At 46.2% G+C, this 19,534-nt stretch overlaps 1 protein-coding gene across 9 annotated transcripts in view; it reads left to right on the top strand.

The window, feature by feature from the left end:
* Positions 1–19,534, top strand: part of UPF2 (UPF2 regulator of nonsense mediated mRNA decay) — a 1,571,752-nt gene that overhangs the window by 662,511 nt on the left and 889,707 nt on the right. For all 9 annotated transcript variants that reach the window (XM_085652863.1, XM_085652867.1, XM_085652865.1 and 6 more), the window contains one exon: positions 638–913. In XM_085652863.1, coding sequence (XP_085508989.1) covers positions 638–913 — 276 coding nt within the window. The remainder of the gene's footprint in view (positions 1–637; positions 914–19,534) is intronic.

The raw sequence follows: 19,534 nt of genomic DNA, 5'->3' as shown, positions 1-19,534 counted from the left end.
CGACGACAGACGCACAGTCGACCAACGCAACACACCGACGCGCAGAGGTACAGCTAAGAAAAAATTCTCCGGATCCAGTCTAACGCCTGGGGGTAATTCTAAGATAAGGAATCTATAACTAACTTATGTCTCTTACAGATACATTGTTACTGAAGGTAAGTACCTTGTTCTTCACTCCTACAGACCACTACATGGTATGCTGTCACCACCGCACTTGCTGTGCTTAGTTCCTGATAAAGACAGTAGCCTTTCACCACTGTGAGGGTAGTGGTTTGGGTGACCACCCCGGTCCAAGAGGACCACAATCTGTGACACAGGCCTATGTTGTTACACACACACATGCTGTGTGTCCTTATGACAAAAAAAGCATTGGAGATCCAGACATCAGTACAGTTAGGGCCCTCCGGTCCTGGGTGCACGTCCCTTACTATAAGGAGGACTTTCAATCCCAACACTGTACTTAAAGAGAGAAAGAATCTGCTGTATAGATGCCGTGTACTACTATTACTGAAAGGATTTTTTTTTTTTTTTCTCAACTCGATCCCATTGAATGTTTCCGATCTTGATAATATTTAATGATTAAAGTGTCCATGTGGATCTTTGTTTGAGTTGATGCATACTTTTTTTTTCCTTTTAGGTTAACCAACCAAAATTTAACCAGCGACGTATCAGTAGTGCCAAGTTCTTAGGTGAACTGTATAATTACAGAATGGTGGAGTCTGCAGTTATATTCAGAACTCTGTACTCATTTATTTCATTTGGTGTGAATTCTGATGGCGGACCTAGCATACTTGATCCTCCGGAACACCTTTTCCGAATCAGACTAGTCTGCACCATTCTTGATACATGTGGGCAGTACTTCGACAGGGGTTCCAGCAAAAGAAAACTAGATTGCTTCCTGGTGTATTTTCAGGTATGGCTCTTATTGAAAAAGTTTTATCCATTGATTAGTCTGAATACATGAAATTTTATAATTAGTCAAATATGGTGTGCATACTTAAGAAACCTGAAAGTTTGGGAAATAAAATTCAGATGTCCTATTTAATTAGACACTCAATTATTTAGGTTATTTAAATCTGCTTTGTATTTTTTACAATTCACTATGTCACATTATGTCATTGCATTATTATTCATTCATGCACACTTTACACCAATTGACAGCCTTTTTCCTGTTATATTAAGTTTTCTTCTTCTTATGAGTCGTATGTTTCAGAATTCATTAGCTGGGCTATAACATCCCCCTCCCCTCCCGGTGCGCCCAGCAGATCAGAGCGTATATCGGCGTCTGTCTGGAGTGGCCTCATCCCGTAATATAGGCATCCGGTATTGGGTCGACGGGGCAGAAACACCTCAAAGAGTCAGAACCCAATCATCATCCCACACAAAAACCCGCATCCCAGCTTGCTAAGATGGGGATCAGCGTCATGGGAGAGGTAGGAGATGCCTAGATGTACAGAAAGAGTGAGAATGACCAAGGCCCAGGAGTGAGGCGGTGGTCTCAAACTGGGGCCTATAGATCACGAGTATGTGTACTCCCTGCCCTCACCCTCCCACAAACATACCGCATATACAATTTAGAATCTGTCCAGTTACACAAAGCTGATATGGAGGAGCTGACCGAGCCTTGCCCTCAACACTGGGAGCCCTGAAAAGCAAGGCAGTTGTGAAAGGTGAGGAAGCGGTAATGAAGCAACCCCTTATTGAGGGGGGGGAAGATACTGACCGTGGGGGCCTTCCCTCCCCCCCCCCCCCCCCCCCAGCACCCCTGATCACAACCCATGATGCTCAAGCAAATTCCATATTTACCGCTGTTTGAAAGTGGCAGAACGAGATAGAGTTGGGGGCAAAGCGAGGACCCCTTCCTCTGGATTCCCAAAAACAGCAATTGTCAACAGAGACCCCGAGGCAGGTAGGGTAGAAAGGTAAAGCGATAGGATGGTGCAAGGAGATAACATAAAGAATGGGATCAATACTGGCTGAAGCATACAGATCCGGCTCCCAGGCTGCTATTGCATAAAGTCGACCCTCAGACGAGAAGTTACGCACCCACAGGCAGGCCCAGATGGTGCTGCATTCCATATTGCGTTTCTCTAGATGTGAACCCGGCATGAGTAGAGAAGTCTGCTATGAGCAATTGCAGGTCACTATACCGGATGATATTAAAGTTCAAGTTAGAAATGGGGCTCTCTAGTTGGCAATGGCTTGCACCTTTGTCCAAATAGGAACCCTTGCTTCTAGTCAGGGAAGGTGGATACACTCCTAAAATAACCCCTGCTCACGCCCTTGGTAGCTTGGCACGAGCAGACAGGCTTATCTCAGAGGCAGTGTGTGAAGCATTTGTGAACACATACAGTAATACAGTGAAAACACTACAAATTAACACAACACCAGTTTAGAAAAATAAGTAATCTTTACTAGACATAACACAAGACCAAACGACAAAAATCCACAATACTGTAATACAAATATGACTTTCAGATGGTAGAAATAGCTTAGTTCAATGTAGATGGTAAATGCGACACTTTACTCTCAAAGTACTTTGGATATGTCACTCAATACAAACAAAAGGGTCGCAGGGAGGTGATGCGTCTGTTCCTTGCTTTGGCGGAGTTGATGCGTCGGTTCCTTACCGGAGAGGAGGTGATGCGTCAGTTTCTTACTGCGTTCCGGTTACGATGCGACAAGATAGCTCCTTGATGCGACGATCTGGTGCAATGCAACAAAATGATGTCTTTGATGCGATGTGACAACGTGGATGCGATGCATGTACGCCTGACGGTTGTGCGGTGAAATTGATAAACTTTGGAGCCGCGACAGGCCCTGGTACACACTTCTCCGGTTATGCGACAGCAACCTCTACGGCGGCGGCACGCTTCTCCGGTGATACCGCACGCTTCCTCGGCGATGCGATGGCAACTGCTTGGGCGACACACTTCTTCCTCGTTGCGTCACGCTTCCAGCTCCAGAGGGCCCGAAACAACAGCAGGCTCCTCACTGCAGGTAGAATTCCCAGCAAGGAAATTCAGGGGGGAGCTGGTGGTGAGTCTTCATAACAGGAGGCAAGCTCAGCTTCAAGCCCTTCGAGATCTTCGTCAAGATAGTAAAAGTACACACAAAGTTCCTTTTCTCCTTTCCATGGCAATAAGTAACCACTACAGGCCAACCCCAAACAGCACAGGGGCAGTATCCTCCTTCAGCTTCCTTGGTTTCTCTCCTTGGCAAAGGGTCCTCTTGATTCCCAAAAGTGATCTAAAGTTATGGGGTCTGGGCCCCAATATTTATACTGCAAAATCCTTTGTTCTCTGAAGGGAGAGTGTGTCTGTGCCCAGCCAAAACCAGTTCTGTCCTCCCTGGTGCAGCTTCCTGGCAGGAGGTGGAGACAGCATTGTTGAAAACAGACCTGGCCCAGGGAGCTGAAAGCAAGTCTCCTTCCCCTACTCTCTATTCTATGAAGGCTCAGGCAAGTGAAAGTTAATCTCCTCCCCCCTATTCTCCATTCAATGCAGGTCCTATTCAGCCCTGCCCTGTCCCATCAGACTGCTTGAGCCAAGGCCCTCTCCAGCCCCTGCCACTCACAAACCAGACATGGAATACACAAACCTAGCACAGGCATACTGGAGGTTTAGGCAAGAAAATACCTACTTTCTAAAAGTGGTATTTTCGAACACAGAATGTAAAAATCACTCACATTAAAAGATGTATTTGAACATTCTGAGTTCAGGCATACTAAACTCATTTTTTAGGTCTCGCCTGACCCAGCGCATGCGCTGGTCTGTCGAGACTTATTGAGAGGGCTCTTAAAGTGCTACCAGGCCAGCCTAGAGCTACAGTGCATGTGCGCGGGCGCGCGTGCTGCGCTTTACCGCGATTACTTTCACTTTCGCGGCCGCTTTGATGTTTGATCGTGATCGCCATCGCGATCACTTTCACTTTGGCGGAGGCACGGCCGCTTTGCATAGCCAATAGGTCTCGCTTTTGGGACCTTATAAGTATTTAGTTATGCAACTCTTGCATGGCTAAACACTTTTAAGGTCCCAAAGGCGAGACCTATTGGCTATGCCAATGCTTGTCTACCTTGTTCCCTGTGTCAGTTAGGATTATAAGATGTTATAATCAAACTGCCCATTCTGGCCTATGGGAACAGATGGCCTTGCAATAGTGAAAAACAAAATTGGCTGTAATTCACTACCAGGACATGCCACACACATGTCCTACCTTTTGCATACAATGCACCCTGCCCACAGGAGTACCTTGGGCCTACCTTAGGGGTGACTAATATGTAGAAAAAGGAAGGTTTAGGGACTGGCAAGTGGGTGCACTTGCCAAGTCGACATGGCAGTCCCAGACTGCACGCAGGCTCTGCAATGGCAGGCCTGAGCCATATTTTACAAGCTGCTTCTGTGGGTGGCACAATCCGTGCTGCAAGCCCACCAGCAGCATTTGATTTACAGGCCCTGGGCACACATGGTGCACTGTACTAGGGTCTGACAAGTAAATCAAATGAGCCAATCATGGAGTCACCAATCCATTACAACAATTTACAATAGGGAGCATATGCACTTTAGCACTGATCAGCAGTGGTAAATTCCCCAGAGTCATAAAACCAACAAAAACAGGTCAGAAGAAATACAGGAGGAAGGCAAAATGTTCAGAGATGACCCTGCAAAAAGGGCCTAGACCACCATCCCCCAATTGAAGAGACAGTGAGGTGGAGACAGACACTTCTCAATGGCGAAAGACAAAGATTTCGAAACCTCCCCATCAAGGTAAAATAGACAACTATACCAAGGTGGTGGAAAGTGCATCAGAGCTACCACCCGCATTGCCCAACAATGCTGCCCTTCTGAATGCAATCCAGTTGTCTAGAACAGAACTGGAGACCAGGATTGGGGAATTTAGATCGGAAGTGCCACTGTTAATACACAGTGTGGCTGACCGAGTGACAGAGGGAAGAGTGTCCGAATTGGTGGATGCGACACAGTCCATGGCGAAAGACGTCAAAGAACTGCAAGCAGTAACCAAAGACTTACTCAGGCTCGTTGATGATACAGAAAACTGGGCAAGACAAAACAACCCAAGAATGGTGGGTTCCCTGAGGGAGTTGAAGTGGCAAACATGGTGGGTTCTCTCGAACAGTGGCTCTGGTCTACCTTCACTGATAAGAACTTCTCCAACTGCTTTGTGATAGAGCGAGCACATAGGACGCTCGCGGCCTGACCGCCTCTAGGAAGCCCCTGCGAGCCATTATTGCCCTCTTACTGAATTTTCAAGATAGAGACCTAATCCTTAAGGAAGCGAGTCAGCTAGGGGAAATCAAGTTGAAATCTTCCTCCATTAGGATTTCCTCAGATTACTCCTGTGAAGTACAGAGACGGACATTCAACGCAGTGAAATCAAAGCTCCGCTCATTACAACTACAATAAAACTTGCCTTTGCCACAAAATTGAAAGTAATTTACAATGATACTTTTTAGCCCAAACCAGAAGAGTCCTGGAGCTGGTTACAGGAGAGAACACAGCTCAAGCCACCGCAAAACATAGCAAAAATACACTTTCAGAGGATTAGACTTGGGTCCAGACCCAAACTCTGGTCTTTGACGAGCAAGAAGTGGAACCAATCAAGAGGCCGGAGCAGATCCATAGGGTGGATAAATGGAAACCGAGCAATCATTGGAAGATCCTGAGAATATGAAGAGGACATACGATGACAGTAAAGCCAACGATGTCAGACCGATGGAGAGGAAGGGAGACATCGAGGAGGAACGGAAGAGGATGCAGTCAACCATAACTCACAAAGTAACACTGAACGTTGGCCAGAGAGACATTGAACACGAAGACACTGAGAATGCTGAATTCTGAGGGAGGTGGAAGAAGGGACAAAGGGGATGCTTGGGAGGAGGAGCAAAGAGATAGTGGCCTAGGAGGGGGCCAGATAAGGGGTGGACATGACCAGTGAGAGAGGGCCTCAACCACTTTCCTTTTTTCTCCCTCAAGTGTGAACTGTGTGTGAGTGATAGCTGGGGTGTCCGAATCAAGATACTTGGAGAGTGAGTGACAGGGTACTTTTCTCCACACCCGTGCAGACGCAATACAGCTCGGGTGAGTGCTTGAATGAAAGGGGTGAATTGTTTAACCCATTGTTAAATTGTATGGCATATAGTTTAGAGAATACGAGGGTTGGGGGAACTACAGACCTCTCAGGCCTGACCTGCAAAGTAGTAGTTTTGTTGACATGTGGGTAGATGGGCATGGGCGGGGAGTGAGTGGGAAAGGAAGACAAGTTACTTAGGCTCAAGCAAGGAGGTAGATGTGAAATTCATCCTAGAGTGCGGTTAGACAATGGCTTGGCAAAGCTGGGAGGAGCTCCATAATGTACAACAAAAATGACAGAGCTGTTCCTGTAAGTAGAAGGAGGGGAGGAATGTGTTCACGGACAATTGAAATATTGGATTTTGAGGCCCTCACACAAACTAAGGGGTATCGTAATTCACGTTCCCCTTCGAATGTATTGCATCATCATCGGGCTGCTCCTGCATCGAGTCGGCTGGTGCAATACCCGACGGGCTCTTTTTTATGGAGCACTTTTATGGAGATCTTTTAAATCCAATGAAGCCGGTGGTTGCATGGGTGTGTGGGGCTCTAAGGTGATGTAGATGAAATGTGTTAATTGTTAAAAATAGGGGTCGAAGTACTTACTCAACTAATTTATTAGGAAGTCTTCTCCCCTAATTAAAAAACTCTGAGGTTGAGTGTTGTTAACTTAGGATTATCGACTAGGTTATATACACTGCCTCAGTCAGGTCGACATGTTTCTCGCTCCATTAGAGAAATACTCTGGCGATTCCTAAGGACCAAAAAGATGTTTTCTATCTACATCTAGAATTCAACATTATATCTAAATAACCAGTGAGCATTCTCAGTCACAGTTGTAGAGTTACCTGCAGCTCGGTCTACCTGTAAGGGGAGGAAGGCCAAGGAGGTTAAAGAATGCATGGTACAATCACTGTGTATTGACATTAAATATCTCGTGAACAATTAGAGTGCAAATGTAGTGAAAGTGCACTCTAAACGTGAAGGGTGATAAAAACTAGGTGAATCTGAACCCTGTGAAGTGACATCTACTATACATAGTGAAGGTGGTATTTAAATTAATAGAGGGACTTACCCTAACAATTCATAAGGATAGTCCACTGCAGTTCCTGGTAGATAAACGCAAGGAGACATGGGATGTGAACAGGCTAGGTAATGAAGTCAAGAGAAAGCTGGTGCCACCTAACATATGCAACTAAAGCCAGATGTAGTCTTGTTTCAAGAGACCTACTTGCTGTGCTCCCAATGCCTATTCTTACGCAGAAGGGCCTACACCATGCTGGCCCCCACCGAATTTACCATGGGTTCGTGGGGAGTATCAATACTGGCTAGGAACCCCCTCCCCTCCCCCCCTCCTTTCAGATCCAGTAGTCCTGGTTAGATCCCAACTGGACTTAAACACCACAGTGTGGGGAAGGAGGGATGTTGCCTTCAATGCAATGCCACACCCCAGACAAAGTTACTGAGATCCTGTGAAAAACAGACTCCTCCCTTTACATTGTGCGTGTGTGTTGGGGACGCTTTAATGATGTAATGGGACTGGAGCTAGACTGCTCGGCCCAGCCCCTGAAGCATAGAGTGAGACACCATTGGCACACTTTGCGACTATGCTGGAAATCTCTGATCTTTCACACCACTTCCAAACGAGCGAAGATACTTTTATTTCTCTGGAGTCCATAGGGTGTTCTCCAGACTAGACTACCTCTTTGCCTCAGCAGGAGAGATAAATGGGATAGCTAGGGCTGAATATTAGGCCAGAGGCCTGTCTTACCACTTCCCCCTCTGGCTCACACTCTGGAAACAGTCTCACTGCATGGGTTCGGGAGCATTGCTTAGCGGATAACAATCAGTGGACTTGGCGGTCCACACTTTGAGAGACCTTCAAAACAGTGCTTTGGGACCGTGCACGGAATATTGTAGCATATAAAAAGACAGGGGAGCAAACGGAAATTCGATAGAAAGATGCCTAGTGAAGTTAAAAGGGCCCCCAGGGGCTAGATCAGATCCCTCCATCCTTCGTAGGCTAGTGGGCCTCTGCAAGGGATATCAAATGCTAGTACAGAATGAAGCAAAAATCCAGATCTTAGCAACCCAACATCTTCTCTACATCATGAACGACTAGGCCGACAGCCACTGATATGGTTTGGGCAGAAGGAGGTGGAAGCATGTGGGGTTCACAGCATACTGGGCAGCAATAACTGATACAGACCGGAACATAGCTGGCGAGTTTGCAAGATATTAAGAGGACTTCTATAGGGTGTGACCATTAGCTGAAACCCCTGAAATAGAAGCGTACTTAGCAAGTGTGAAGGTTCCGACCCTCGCTTTGAAGGACCGCTACGTCCAAGAGAAAGTAATTAAACTCCCCGGTATACTAGCGGCTTTCTTTAAAAGAAATGACGGGATCCTAGGACCTCATCTACTCAAAATGTACATCGAGGCATGAAATGAGGGAACATTGCCACCACACCTCCGCAGCGCCACAATAGTGGAAATACATAGGCCACAAATAGCAGTTCTCATCACCCAAGCTCACTCCTTAGCATAGAGACCAAGATACTGGCAACAGTCTTAGCCACACAGCTAATTACCCCCTTTATCCTCAAGGACCAATCCGGATTTATGATAAACAGAAAGACCAGATTTAATTTCTGTAGGCTCAACAATTGGCTGGAGGCAGTTCATCCGAGAGGAGACCTCCACATATTCCTTTCCCTAGACGCCGAGAAGGCATTCAGTTGAGTACACTGGCCCTTTTTGACACAGGCCCTGAAGAGATTTTATTTTGGTCCCAAGTTCCTGGCCTGGATAGCTTTGCTATATAGGAATCCAATGGCTGCAGTCAGAGTAAATGGAATCTTATGTGCGAAATTCCCGATTGGGCGGGATACGAAACAGGGCTGCCCTTTATTCCCCCTCATACTGGAAACGTTGAATTGCATAGCCTGTGCACATCCAGTATTACAGGCTTCATCACTGAGGAAGCCACAATGGCGTTTGAGAAGATCTCACTCTATGCAGATGACATCCTCCTTTGTCACCCGCCCAAGTGCGGCACTACCAGGAGTGTTTAGGGTCTTCCAAGAATATGGTGCCCAAGCAGGATACACAATAAATTGGGGCAAATCAAGCCTTTACCCAGTAGGAGGAGACCTGGACTCGTTAGACCTTCTGTTGGGAGGCTATGTATAGATAGGGAGGGGGTTCCAGTACCTGGGAATATATATTTGACCTCAGGCAGGAAGCTCGGCTTAGATCAAAATCTCCAGAGAGTACTGGCAGACTTTATTGGGGATGTGGACCAGTGGAGGATATTGCCACCAACGCTGCTGGGAGGGTGGCTCTGTTTAAAGTGATAACCTTGCCAAAACTATGATATGTCCTCCAGGATACTTACCACAAAATCCCAGATAAGATTTTCACCAAGATAGAGGGAGAGGTCTGAAAACTGCTATGGAACGAAGGGCACCCTGGAGTGGCACTGTGGACACTGCGTAGCAGCCAATACAGTGTTCCCGACCTACTACAGGGTGGCACACTTGATAGTTGCCAACGATTGGGGCTATGCCTCCGGAGACCTCCCACATATATATTGGAAAAGACACCAGTTATATCCCAGGCTCTACCCACACTACTTATACGGAAGAAAGAGTATGATAAATCTGCTACCGGCAACCCAGACGACCATCAAGGACTGTAAATATGTAATGGAGTGCATATGATGGTCTCCCGTTAGACCCCTTTGTGGGTTGGGTTGAGATTGAAGGAAATCGGAAAACTAAGAGTTTGGAGCAAGAGACCTTATTGTGCTCTCCAGGTTGGTTGGTCTCCTGGAGCAAGAGAACATAGTTCCTTTTATCTCCCTTCAGAAAGACTACCAGCTTAATGGCACACAATACTTCAAATGTATACAACTCAGACATGCCTGGAATGTGGAAGGACTAGATACTTCTGAAATTCCTGAATACACATCTCTAAAAAGCAGACTGCTTCCGAGGGAATTGGAGGCAAAATCGTTTTACTGGACCTATAAGACAATTGGCAACAATATGCCTGACTCTTTGAAGAAACTGAGATAAAAGTGGGAAAGTGAGGTGGGTGGCATAGATGACACAGACTGGGACGCAGCCTTGATGAACCCACCCGAGGGAGGTGGCGATTAAGTTGAGGGCAAAACTCATCCAATTTAAGATCTTACACAGAGTCTGTTATGACCATATCCGCTTGCATAAATTTGTGAGAATGGAGTCGCCCAACTTCCTGAGGTGTAAGAAAGAAACATGTTCATTCTTTCTTACACTTTGGGACTGTCCTAACATACAATCATACTAGAGTTAAGTACTGGTGGAACTAGGTATTATTCTGGGCTAATCCATTCCGGCTGACCTAGAATATGTCCTCCTGGGAATATACGCCGATGTGGACCTCCCACGGGCCAAGCTCCTTTTCTGCAACTTGGACCTGGTGGTGGCAAAAAGAGAAGTGACAACACTAGGAACCCCAGGGCAACTAACCCTTCGGGAATGGGAAAACAGGGATGGACCTGTGTATGGAAGCAGAAAAGGTAACATATAAAGCCAGAGGGTGCCCAACAATAATGTCATAATGTCTGCGGTCCCTGGGAGAAATACTATGGCATGAATGTGGGGGGTAGTGATGATACGACCCCATCAATACAGTCCCAATGATTTATTGCTGATGACCTGACCACTTATATGGTTATATTACCTGATAATTGCTTGACTGCCATGTACTTCCAGATTGTAAAATGTATCATTGCAAAATGGAAAAACTGCTTTTCCACTCCAAAATTGTTATTGTTGTGGGTACGCTGTTGGGCACTGTTTGTTGCTTTCTGGAAAAATCGAATACAAATATCTTAAAATGAAAAAAAAGGTAAAGGCTTTCTTGTTCGATGGCTGTTTGAAGTAAACTTTGGTTTGCTAAATATGCTAGAGGTGGAAATTGCTTTCTCCAGTATTGGGGTGTCTTTCATAGATTCACATGCTTGAATATTCCCCGTCGTCGGAGTGGGAGTCCCACGGTAAATAATATAGCAATATATACATAGTTCTCAGGCTGTTGAGGCATCGACTTCTCTAATTTCTGGCAAAAAATTGACTTCATCGTCGACGAGACTTCCGACTACGAAATCCGCCGTTTCCTGCTCGTCGACGGTGACTCTGACGACAACGGCGTCCGCATCAAAGTCGTCCACGGCGGTCCCATCGACGTTATCGTCGTCGACGATGATTATCAGTACTATAAAGACTGTGTCATCAGTGTTGCCTATTGCATCGTCGTCGACGAAGAAGGAAAAGATCTCGTCGCCGCTAACATAGTCGTCGTCGAAGACTGCAAAATCTGGCTCGTTGACGCTTACGTCGTCGATTGATTTGTCGACGAGTGCTCCGTCGACGAAGAAAAAGAAGACCTCGTCGTCGGCGACGATCCAGTCGACGCTGGTTCCGTCGACGGTTCCGGCTACGAAGATGTCGACAGTGGCCTCTGTACTTCCGACCCCGTCGACGGCGGTTTCGTCAATGAAGATAAAGATTAAGAGGATTTCAAAATCGTCTTTGACACCAGCGACGACAACTTCTGCACAGAAGTCAATGAATATACACATTTCTTCCGCGTCTTCAGCCACTACTTCGTCCTTTGCCGCTGTACCTTTGTTGCCATTGCCACCAAGTAGTCAACAGGATATGTTAGGTAAGGTCATACCTTTGGATGATTCTCAACTTCCTTCACCTTTTGTTCGCAACTGATTCAGATCAAGATTCAGGAGAAGATTTGCCTGAATCGTTTGGTACAGCACACAGTCCATCGGATTTGATAATAAAATGCCAGGATGAAAGTGATGAGGATGGGGATGAACGGTTTTATCAGGAAGAAATTCCTATGGAAGGACAGACTGCGACGTTACCATTGTCGCTTATTACAAATCTTCAACTCATGTTGGATGATTATAATCGGCGTTTCCCTTTATCACCACAAGAGTCTGTAGTACCTGCTGTTCCAGTGGTGACAACAACTGTGTCGGAACCAGTGCCGGTTATAACGCCTTCAGTTCCGCTGAGACAATCATCAGCTCGGACATTGACTCATCATGACAGTGAAGAGGAAGTTCCTCAAGACAAGGAAGATGGTGAGATCGTGGATGATGGTGGCGATGGTGATGATGATATGGCGGAGTGGGATGACTACCAAGTCCAAACACCATCTCCCTCTCCGGTAGTACCTGGAGACTCACCACCTGTTGACAAGTTTTCACCAGTTGATGGATAGAGCGGCCCAACGGTTCAAATTAACTACGGAACATAAAGAAGAGGATTGTTTTCTGTATGATTTTAAAAATCAACCTTTCAAGCAGACACATACAATCCCTATTATCGAGTTCATTTGGGATGAAGGAAAAAAGATAATGAAGACACCGAATAGCCTTCCGGCACAGGTACCTAGGTTGGAGAAAAAGTATAAGTCGCCAGTAGGAGCTCCAGCGTGCCTCACTGGTCAGTCAAAACCAGATTCTGTAATCACACAGGCAGCGCAACGTCGGACTAGAAACCCTGTGGCTACAATCACTGCACCACCTGATCGTGATGGACGTCGCTTGGATGCTATAGGGCAAAAATTTTCATCGATGGCTTCCACTACTGTAAGAGCGGCTAATGCCTTAGCCATTTTAGATCGTTACGACCGTCAAATATGGGCGGATATATCGGCTTTAGTGGAAATGCTACCTGAGGCATCCAAGACTGAAGCTGTGAAGCTTCTTCAAGAGGGAGAGAGTACATCTGCAGAAATAATTGATTGTGCAATGGACATCGCTTTTTCAGGTTTCCGTCAACTCGCTGGAGCGGCGGTATTGCGCAGGCAAGGTTGGTTGCGTTCCACATCTTTTCACCAGGAGGTGCAGGCAAAAATTTTGGATATGGTATACGACGGAGAATCTTTATTCGGAGACAATGTGGATGAAGCTCTTCAATCGATCAAAAAAGATAGAGAGACGGCTCGCTCTCTAGGTACGTTGCAATTTAGAAAACAGCCATTTCGGGGTGCACGCGTACGCGGCACCTCCTCTAATTTTCGGAGAGGAAGCAATCAATATCGACCATACAACCAGGGTTCCAATCGTTATACCTACAATCAACAACAATCCTCTCGGCAGCAGTCTTCCAAGACTTACAGAGGAAAATCCTCGTACAGAGGTTCCACTCCTAAAAGACAATGACTTGTGTCAGTCCCAGAAAATTGAAGGTCGAATCTCACTGTGCTGTTCTCAATGGTCCTCCATAACAAAGGACCGTTGGGTTCTGGACATTGTAGAAAAATGTCACACGTTAGAGTTCATCGAATTTCCCCCAACCACGCCACCTACCGGACCACCGCCGGCTCATATCAAAGAACTTTTTCATCAAGTTCAACTTTTAATACGCAAGGGAGCCATAGAGGTGGTACCAAGATCTCAGAGGGAAAGGATTTTATTCCCGATTCTTCCTTATCACCAAGAAGAACGGGGAATGGAGGCCAATACTAGATCTGAGGGCTCTCAACAAGTATTTAAAGAAGTAATCCTTTCGTATGTTAACGCTTGTCGAGATCTTGCGATTACTCTCAGAGGGAGATTTCATGGCGACAATCGATCTCCAAGACGCATATTTTCATATCCCCATACTACATCGACATCGGAAATTTCTACGCTTTCGAGTAGGTAGAAAGGATTTCCAGTTCAAGGTGTTACCATTCGGTCTACGATCTGCCCCTCGAGTGTTTACAAAAGGGCTCGCTCCTGTGGTAGCTTTCCTACGTCTCCAGGGTGTTCAAATCTTCCCATATCTCGACGACTGTCTCCTGAAATCACAATCGGAAATTCAACTTCTACGGGACAGAAGTCTTTGTCAAGAGGTGTTTCGCTCCTTAGGACTATCCATAAATTCCATAAAGTCCCATCTACAACCTTCTCATCGCAAAGAATTTCTAGGAGCAACATTGGATACAGTGTCAACAAAGGCGTTTCTCTCCCAAGACCATCTACAAAGGAATCTTCGAGTGGTGTCCCTTATACGATCAAAAAGGTCCGTTTCTGTAAGACTATTAAAGTCATTTATAGGGATGGCGTCATCGTGCATTGCCTTGATCCCTAATTGCAGATTAAAGACACGCCCCATCCAGGAGGAACTAGAAATCCAATGGCGTCAAGTTACTGGTTCGTTCGACGACGTTGTAAACGTCACAGACCGTATGAATTCGGCACTCAAATGGTGGACACAGCCATTAAATCTAACAATAGGAATTTCATTTTTGTCGGTAGTGCCAGACATGACAATAACAGACGCCTCTCTAGAAGGATGGGGTGCTCATCTGGAGGATTTATTAATAAAGGGGAAGTGGACGATGTGTCAAAAAACCTGGCACATCAACAGGTTGGAGCTCATGGCTATATTTCTAGCTCTCAAGTTGTTCCTTCCTTTAATCCAAGGAGAAACAGTCCTAATACAGACGGACAACACAACCTGCATGCACTATATAAACCAGCAGGGCGGAACAAAATCTCCGAAACTGTCTCGTCTAGCTCAGTCAATCTGGGATTGGTCTCTCGACCATCGCATCACGATTGCAGCAGTTCATCTACCGGGGGTATCCAATATCCTGGCGGATTCCCTGAGCAGCTCCTCTTCGTCGACCCACGAATGGGAGTTACATCAACCAACTCTAGAGATGATATTTCGACGATGGGGTCGTCCACAGCTGGATCTCTTTGCCACACCAGAGAACCGGAAATGCCTAGATTATGCAAGCTGGCATCCCCATCAAGGGTCACGGGGCAATGCCCTTTTGATGAACTGGTACAATCTGTTTGCCTACGCTTTTCCCCAATCCCTCTCGTACCTAGTGTCCTGTGGAAGATGCGGAGGCAGCCCTGCCATCTACTTCTCATAGCCCCACGATGGCCTCGACAGGCATGGTTCTCGGAATTACTCCTACTTTCCCAATGCGAACCCATCCTTCTAGATCCTCGTGCAGATCTACTTACAATGAGCAAGGGGAAAATTTGTCATCCGAATCACTCATCACTGAGCTTATCAGCTTGGAACCTGAGCACTGTGAATTTGTCCATCTAGACATTCCACAGGACTGTAGAGACATCTTGGCTCAGGCGAGGGCTCCTTCTACAGTGAAGACGTACAAGTTAAAGTGGAGGAGATTCTGCCATTGGTGTGCATCTACTGGGGTTCATCCAATTCACTCTACACCAGAACAATTGCTACCGTTCTTCTTACAATTGGCTAAGTCCGGACTTTCTCATGCAACCTGGAGAGTTTTTCTGGCGGCAATTTCTCGTTACCGTCAAGATGGTTCAACTTCCCTTTGTTCTTCAAGGATAATGCATCAATTCTTCAAAGGATTGTTTCGTAAATTTCCACCTGTTAGACGCCCTCCTCCATTGTGGCACCTTAACATCGTGTTGGCACAATTAATGAGTCCACCGTTCGAAGCAATGCACAAAGTCGATTTGAAGTATCTGACATGGAAGGTGGCTCTTCTCCTAGCATTAACGTCTTCACGTCGCGTCGGTGATATTCACGCTTTTACAATAAATCCTCCTTTCCTACAGTTCAAACCAGAATCTGTAGTATTGCGCACTAATCCAACATTCTTGCCGAAGGTGCCTTCAGACTTTCATATTAACAAACCAGTCATCTTAAAGACTTTCTTTGCTAATCCTCAAACTCCTGCGGAGCAAAGATTACATTCCCTGGATGTGAAACGATGTTTAAAGTTCTACATCAGCAGAACAGCTTCTTTTCGAAGATCTGATCAACTCTTCATAGCTTATGGGCGGTTTCACAAGGGGCGTCCAGTTACAAAACCAACTATTGCACGTTGGGTTTCAGCAGCCATCGTCTTCTGCCATCAAAAGGCGAACAAACCTTTGCAGTCACCAGTGAGGGCTCACTCCACTAGAGCAATGTCATCCTCAATCGCCTTATTTGCTGGAGTGCCTTTACATCAAATCTGCAGAGCAGCTACATGGTCGAGCAGACATACTTTTACAAGACACTACTGCTTGGCGACTTTAAACGAGGAGGATGCTGCAGTTGGGCAGGCAGTGCTTCGCAATCTTTTTAAATAAGGTGAGCCTCTTCCTTCCCTCCTCCATATTGTTTCCATTTACCGTTGAATAATGGTTTCATTTGCACTTGTATAGATATTGAATAATATCATTTATATAAGGATGTTGATTGTCATTACGATTTCAGTTTTCTTATGATTATGGAAACAATGATGATTGTTACTGCTAGCTATTCGATATTCAAGCATGTGAATCTATGAAAGACACCCCAATACTGGAGAAGAACAATTGTTACTTACCTGTAAACAGGTGGTTCTCCAGTATTGGTGTCTTTCATAGATTCCCATGCGACCCTCCCTCCTCCCTTCAGAGGCTCCCTTCTCCTCATACACTCTAAAGTCACTCTGGTGCTACGAACATCTGAGGTGAGGAGCTCTGAGGAGAAGGTTCATAGAGGGGAGCTGGCGCCTGATTGGCTGTAGTTTGGACCAACATAATGACAGAGATAGACTGCAAATGTCTTTTTTCTCTCTTCTTGTATCTCTATGGAGATTTCATATAGGGACATTCTTGATGCTTATTACCTACTTATATCTCTGTTTTATATGATTACTTATATATATATATATATATATATATATATATATATATATATATATATATATATATATATATATATATATATATATATATTATGACTGTATATATTGCTATATTATTTACCGTGGGACTCCCACTCCGACGACGGGGAATATTCAAGTATGTGAATCTATGAAAGACACCAATACTGGAGGACCACCTGTTTACAGGTAAGTAACAATTGTTCTTTTCGTCGCATGTGTGGTCTGTAGATACATGCGCTTAGCATTATCCTGCCATCTAGTGTTGGGCTCAGGCAATTTCAAGTTATTTTTCTTTGGAGAAGTCTTCGAATCACAAGTAGGGGTGGGCGGAATTTGCGAAATTCACTTTCGCAAATTATCGCGAAAATGTTAAAAAATCTCCGCAAACACGCAGAAATATCGCCAAGATGCGGAAGTTTTTTTCCCACCCGTTCGCTGTATGTTCTGCGTGGTCGCGGCTCGCCAACTTACCCATGCGGTTGCTCGCGGGCGCAGCCATCTTGTTTTCACTTGGCTCGCTGTGCATGATCGCGAGAAGAAAGACGAGATCGCGCGACGAATTATGTTACTGCGGGCGCGAACTGTCGCGAGACAGCGCAAATGGCTACCAACAATCCAACATCTCGTGGAGAACGCGACTGGATCGGGAAAACTTGTCGGCGAACGCGGGGATTCAGGTAAGGCGATCGAGCGCACGCAAGAATGTATTATTTTACAGCGCGAGCAAGCAAAACATTTCCAGTAAAATGCGGATTGCGGAAATTTTGACATTTTCGCGCTCTCCGCGGAACACGGAAATGTCAAATTATCGCAATTCCCGCAAGCGGAACGGATTGTTAGCCCAGGCCTAGTCACAAGGTATAGTGACTCCTCCTCCGGTGCATAATATGTTTGTTTGCTCGGCTCCTTTGTTAGATTCTTTTTTCCCACCATTGGGCTTGGACATCAATATTACAGCTCCTGGACAGAAGCTTGATTATTCACCCAGGCCTTTGCCTTGCCCCGTTTTTTTTCTCTCCAACCAAACCGCTTTCACGACCTAAGAACTCCAGCTGGAGCTATTGGACTTATCCAAATGCCCACCCTGGCTCGGGCCCGGCCTTGCTAAACTTCTTCGCCTCCCCTCTACAGATTAATGTCCACGAGGGATAGAAAACATGCCCTTCAGCTTTTGTCCCAAGTGGCACGCGCAGTACTCCCGGCAAGACCGACAGTGTGTGCAATCTCTGTGTGTCATCGGAACACGAGGAGACTTCATGAGAGACGTGCGTTTGGTGCTCCTGTTGAAAAAAACCACTTAGGCTGCGTTGTTGGGCCCACACCACCATGCAGAGACGCACGGGGATGTCTTCGGCAAGCAGTCACCAGACCCAAACAGGAAACAGAGGACAGACGGTGCCTCCAAATGTACAGATACTGCTGGCTAGCAGTGGGGACAGCTCTGACTCCGACCCGGATTCCAGGTTGCCCAACCCCCTACCAAACCGGCCTATTCAGCTTTCGGAGCCCCACTGCCACCAGGCCATGGAGGTCTCAAGCAGGTGCACAAAACACAAATCCACTCCGCCTGGAAAGGCTCCGCCTAGTGTAGAAAAATATAAGGCCTTAAAATTGTGTTTCGTGCCAGTACCCAAAAAGGCCAGATTATCCGAACCGAAGTTAGGCAAGGACCCTGAGCCGAAGCAGTATACATAGGATTCCAGGAGGGCCTCAGACCTGAACAATGTTTCGGCACCAAAGCCATCAGAGCCGAAGCTGGCACCTAAGCCGTCACAATCAAAATCACATATGCACAAAGCCGCAACTGGGGCGAAACCCTCTTTGGTGGCTACCACACATCGAAAGCCACTGCAAAAGCAAGTGCAGCCTATTTATTCTAGAGCGCTTGCAAGATAAACTCGGCAAGGGACAAAAGACTCTTTGTATACCCTGCGCTTCCCAAAAGGAAGAACACATTTGAGGAGGACATTGCTGGCCCCGAACCAGCCAAACCACCAAAGGAGGAGGACAGAGGCACAAGCCCTATCTTTTTCCCTCCATCTAAACCTTCACCTCGGCTTCCTTCCTCACCTGCTCTGCCTTCACCACCACCAGGGCCAGTGTATCCGTCCTCTCCTCAACACCTGCCGTCAGAGCAGCCACATTTCTCACCAGATCAGTCACCTACTGGTGACAACCAACCAGAGGAATATAATAATCCCTATTTCAAAGACCCACAGGGAGATCCCAATACTGCCCCTGACCCATGGGATATGTATGATGCAGATCCGGTGGATGACACAGATTCTAACATCTACCCATCCAAACCGTCACTGCCTGATGATACAACATCATATCCTGATATTAGCAGCAAGTCTGCTGCTTACCATAAAGTAAACCTGCACACTATACCACAAGAGGATGATTTCCCGGGAGCTACACCTAATAGGTCACAAAAAAACAGTTCAGTCGCCCCTTATGCTTAAAGGCATGTTGTCTTCTACACAATACATATTTAAGCAGCCAGCTAAATCTAGGGTAGTCACCCCTAGATTTGAAAAAAGTACAAGGCATGTCCAATGGACCCTGAATTTATTAAGGGCCAAGTTGCACCGGATTCATTAGTGGTACACACAATCAGGAAACAAGCTAATTTGCAGGACACCCAGACTTAACAGACCATGACTGGGCTGAGGCCATTGCTGGTCCCCGTGTTGCTGCGGTTGCTTCCAGATACCGCCTTATACAGTTAAAATATGTAC

The sequence above is a fragment of the Triturus cristatus genome, chromosome 4_1 (assembly GCF_964204655.1).
Source record: "Triturus cristatus chromosome 4_1, aTriCri1.1, whole genome shotgun sequence".
Classification (NCBI taxonomy): domain Eukaryota; kingdom Metazoa; phylum Chordata; class Amphibia; order Caudata; family Salamandridae; genus Triturus; species Triturus cristatus.
Note: the sequence above shows the minus strand (reverse complement) of the source record. Positions and strands in the feature narration are given on the sequence as shown.